Source organism: Merops nubicus, unplaced genomic scaffold, assembly GCF_000691845.1.
Source record: "Merops nubicus isolate BGI_N331 unplaced genomic scaffold, ASM69184v1 scaffold11944, whole genome shotgun sequence".
NCBI classification, from domain to species: Eukaryota; Metazoa; Chordata; class Aves; order Coraciiformes; family Meropidae; genus Merops; species Merops nubicus.
This window is the reverse complement of record NW_008606241.1, coordinates 1-4,753: the sequence shown is the minus strand read 5'-3', so window position 1 is coordinate 4,753 and position 4,753 is coordinate 1. Positions and strand designations below refer to the sequence as shown.

Sequence of the window (4,753 nt, the reverse complement as noted above, 5' to 3'; positions counted from 1 at the left end):
GGGAGCATAATGTGGAAATACACCAGTTGTGGCAATAATAACGGTGCGATGGAGCACGTGGCTACTCAGAAAACAAAGGGGAACAATTTTCCACTGTTGCTGCATCACAACCCCAGTAACACAACTGAACAGCAGGACTCGAGACTTGAGGGGAGGGATTCTCTCTACCACTGTAGACATCTACACACCCCTGCACACCATGTCAGTCTAACACAGAAGAGGGAGCGGGTCGGACACAGCAATTAGGACGCCTAAAATTCTGCAGCATGGACTGGAACACGTTGTGCTGCCTCCCTTTCAGTTTTTTATTTGAGGATGTATCCGAGGAAATGGATTTCCGGGTCTGACTGTTCTGGGCCCGGATCAGTTTCTTGTGTTCCCGTATTTGTCTCTGTAAGTGGTTCTGGATGGCAATTCCCAGGGATTCTGGATCGAGGGAAGCACCGTAAACCTCCCATGTCATGCCCTGCTCGTCCCAAACCACATCCCTGATGTGCTTGGACTGCTTCACCTGCACTTTTGCCTCCATGGCCGGGATGGGTTGCTTCTTGTTTTCCCCCAGGTTTGGCAAGGCCTGAGCAGAAGCAGGAAGAGCTGCTGTGTGAAGCTCACATCTGGATTCCTTGGCCTGGAGGCCTTGCTGCTGGGGACCTGCTGATGCCTCCAAGGGAGGGGCGAGACGTGGAGAACTTGCACCTAACTGGGGCGTCAGTCCTGCCTGCAGGCTCTGGCCACCAGCCACCTGGGCCTGGCCAGTGTCTCCCTGGTCTCTGCTCTCCTCCTTCTCACGTGCATCCTCTGAGCAAGCCTTTATGTGGACAATGGCAGGCTGGCTGCTAACATTTATCCCTCCTTCAGGATCAAGCACCACTGAGTTTTCTTCCTTTGGTTTCACCACAGACTGATTAGGAATGGCCTCCCCTTGACTGGCACCCTTACTTTGCAGAGGCTTTTGCTCAGAGCTGCCCAGGACCTCCTTCTGCTTGACTTCATTGTCTGTGCTACAGAGTAAAGGTAACTGGCTGCCTCCTGCATCATGGACAAGATCTTGCACTTTGTTCTCCTGGGTTCCTGGGTCAGCAGCAGCAGCAGAAGTGGTGCTTGGTTCACCAGTGCCAGACATGGACTGTGCTGGAGTTTTATTACTGTAGTCAACTGCAAGTTGCCCAACAGGGATGGGTTTTGGTGGGACTGGGGCATCCACTGGCAGCCCAGCAGCATACCTGCTGTCACAGGCTGCACCCACTGTTTCAGCATTACCCACAGAGGTCCCTTGAGAGGTAACGGCTGCAGGGGAGAAGGGTAGAACAGGTTTTGCATTATCTGCTGGTGCTGGAGACACCACACCAGACGGGACCCCAGGCAGTTTGACAGGCTGGGTTTGGGCTGAAGCAGTCACAGCCATAAAAACAGTCGATTTCAACGTGGTATCAGGAGAACCTGGGGACTTTTGTTGTGAGGATAAACTTTCACTAAGTGCAGACTGGCTCAGCCCCACGCCTCCTTGGTAAATAATGTGCAGTTCTTCCTTCTCCTCTGGAGGAGGATTCCCTTTTAAGAAGGCAGCAAGGATGCTGGGACTAGTGGAGGCCGATTTGCTCTCAACGGTAGCCACGGCCTGAACCTCAGCATCTCGCCATGTCCTGCTTACTGCTTCCTGAGTTAAAGAGCTGCTCTCTGGCTGAACTGTCATTGTACCCGTTTCTCTGAATTTGGAGAGCTGGGTGGGGCCTGGGGTCCCCAGCTCGGCACCCACGTTGTGTACGGAACGTGGAGTCTCGTGGCTAGACTGGGCTGGTGCCTCGCTGCTCTGCACCGCTTCAGCTTCACCCATGGGATGCGACTGCAGGGTGTCCACAGCCCCGCTTTTTGCCCCCAAATTGGTCAGTGGGTCTCTGCCCAGGTCACCTTTGGTATGCCGTGCTGGCGAGGCTGGCTGACACGCAGCAGAACCAGGCTTTTCTGCTCCCCTGTCTTTTTCCCCTTTTTGCAGAAGGTTTGCCTGAGAAGTAGGACAAGATTCGTTACCCCGGATAGGGTCGCTTGGGGAAGAATAATTTATCACCTCAAGTGTTGGCTGATCATCAGTCCCCTGAGGTTTCAAGGCAGAGTCATCCATTTGTGTCAGGGGGCTCATTTTCGCCTGGCTGCCTTGCACAAACTGCCGGGAGCTCTGGGGGGCTGGCATCATCTCTGGCCCCCACGCCACCAAAGGGGCTCCTCCTCCAGTGGGGGGTGGTGCTGCTGGTCCCTGGCTGCCTGCTGGCCAGGAGCAACCAGCAGGCTCTACGGCTGAAGGACACTCCTCTGAAGCTCTGCCGGTGAGCCCCGGAGGAACGGCTTCCTGCTGGCTAGCATTGTCTTTGTGGCATGGCTCACTCTTCTGTGTGCTGGCAGCCCCTGAGCAGTTCAGGTCAAACAAGCAGACTCCAGCAGAGCTGGATGGTGTGCATGGAAAGCCATTGCTGGGCCTCTCTCCACTGGGTAGTTGGGGCTGGTGATTAGCAGACTGTGGATCTCCCAGGTGATCCTCCTCCGCAGGAGCTGTGACCAGGGAAAGCTTGGCAGATCTCAGAGGATCTGGTACAGTCCCCATGGACTGTCTCCAAGATGTTCGTGCTCAGCTTCTCCTCTGAGCTTTTTCACTGGGCAGTGGACACAACAGGATAGGCTGTTGGCAACAGGCTTCCAGTAAAGCTATTCTGTCAATGAAAGAAACATAGTGTTAGCAGCAGTCAGATTTAAGAAGAAAAAGTACCCAAACCAGACTGACTTTACAGCATGGAGAGAAATACTTGCACGCAATGGGAAAGTGAAGCACCAGATTCTGCCTAAATGTCACATAAAAGATACAGATCTCAAGGATCTCCCAATTCCAAGGTGCAGATGGAAAAGACCTCACCAGGGACAAAGCAATGACAGCTTCATTCTTATAGGTACATTAATGAAAACATAATGGCATGCCAAGAGGGAGGGGAAAAAAAAAAACCCAAACCCAAAGTGAAAGTAAGGATGAATGCAAAGGGGAACAGGCTTTGTGTGGAATTTTGAAGTCACAAAATAAACTCACTGTGACAAAATCCTCTAGAAAGCTACCTATGGAAAGGTGTAACCTTGCCTATTGTGCCTCTGTGAAGAACAGACCTGATTCCCACCCTGTGACCTAAGTGGATCCCACACCTTCGCTGAGCACCCGTTCCCCCTTCTCATGCAGACTCCCTCCCTAACCTCACCACCAACAAGGATGTGCTCACAGGGGGCAACAGGTCAATTCAGACACACTGTGGCTGTGCACGTACTTACTGCTTTCATATCTAGAAATAATGACAATGAAGATTTGAAATGAAGAAATGGGGGCACAGCTGATCTAGAAATCAATTTACAAGCAGGGGAACACTACAGCACCACAGAACAGGAGGGGCCCATGCCATACCCAGTGAAATAATGGAGAGGGATTCTAGGCAGGTGGAGTGGACTTATACAGGTTGAAATCTGGCCAGGAGTGCAGAGAAACCATTGCTTCAAACAGGAGGTGATCTCCAAATGTGCTTGTTGGCTGGGCTTTCAGAACGACTTGGCACTGCTGAACTCAGCCCCTGCTAGAGGGCAAGGGCCGAATTGTCATCAGTGTCAGCAGAGTGGTGGTGTCCAGTGATAAAATCCCACCACAGTCCTCTTCTAAATTGTAGGCTACCCAGTTTAAAAGGTTTTTCCCAACTTATGCTGCCAGCAAAGCACAGGTATGAGACTTGGGACATACCTTGAACAGTTAGTTTTATGTCAACCAGAGGAACAATGCTAGGAAAATTCCTGTACTTCTCTGTGTCTGTGTCTCTTCAGGCACACGGTGGGGTCTCCTTTGCCACACTACTTAGGACATGCTATTGGAAGGAGCTGTGCAATCACTGAGCTCTTTCAGACCCTCCACAGCCACTAGACAAATCAGCAAAAGTCTTTCCCAGAAAATCTTCCTACTCTCCTCTCTCTCAGCCTGAATGGCAGTGGTGCAACTTCCTTAGTTGTAAAATTACTCCTAAATTCTAGCACCTTAGGGTACTCAGAAAGAGCAACAGGAGAAAAATACTCAATGAAGGGAAAATGAAACCAAATGTAACCAGTTCATTTTTCCAAGAAAAGGAAAATGATGCAACTTATTAATTATTCATTAATATCTGGAAGACATAAAACTTAATAATTATTTTTATACTGCCTGTTTGGGTTCTATCCAACCACAGACAGTCTGCTGGGTTAAGCCAGCCCTGGGAAACTGTGATCCTGCCCCTGAAGGATCCTGAGTTTCTCAGCTGTGGTTACAGTGATAGCAGCCCCACATCACTCCAAAATGTCTTTCCAGCACGCCTAATGCTTGCTAAGCTTTTTGAGAAGCACTGAGTTTATATATACCAGGCTGTAAACCAGTGGTTATGTCCATCTACAAGATGCCTTCACTTAATTCTGTGCTCACTTTAAAGCCAGCCAACGTAGTCCTGAAGGAAAGGAGAGCCATTCCAAGTCTACGCTGTTGTACCATGAACGTCTAATGACCCTGAGGAGAACAGCAGATGGCTTTGGACCTCTGTCTAAATTCCATTACTCTCTTTCCTTTATCCAAATATCCATGCAAACCAAGCCAGCATGTACAACTGGGCAGGTCACATTTTTGGTTTCATACCCAGAGATCATTTAAGAACAACTAAACAAACAATGAGGCAAAACCAGCCTCTGTTTCTAGGATGAGACATACTACATGGCC

At 50.2% G+C, this 4,753-nt stretch overlaps 1 protein-coding gene across 1 annotated transcript; it reads right to left on the bottom strand.

Moving 5' to 3' along the window:
* Nucleotides 1-202: 202 nt before the first annotated feature.
* GPRIN3 (GPRIN family member 3) lies at nucleotides 203-2,596 on the bottom strand. The gene has a single exon (XM_008939577.1). It carries the CDS (start codon nucleotides 2,594-2,596, stop codon nucleotides 203-205), a length of 2,394 nt encoding a protein of 797 aa, XP_008937825.1.
* Between the last annotated feature and the right edge of the window lie 2,157 nt (nucleotides 2,597-4,753).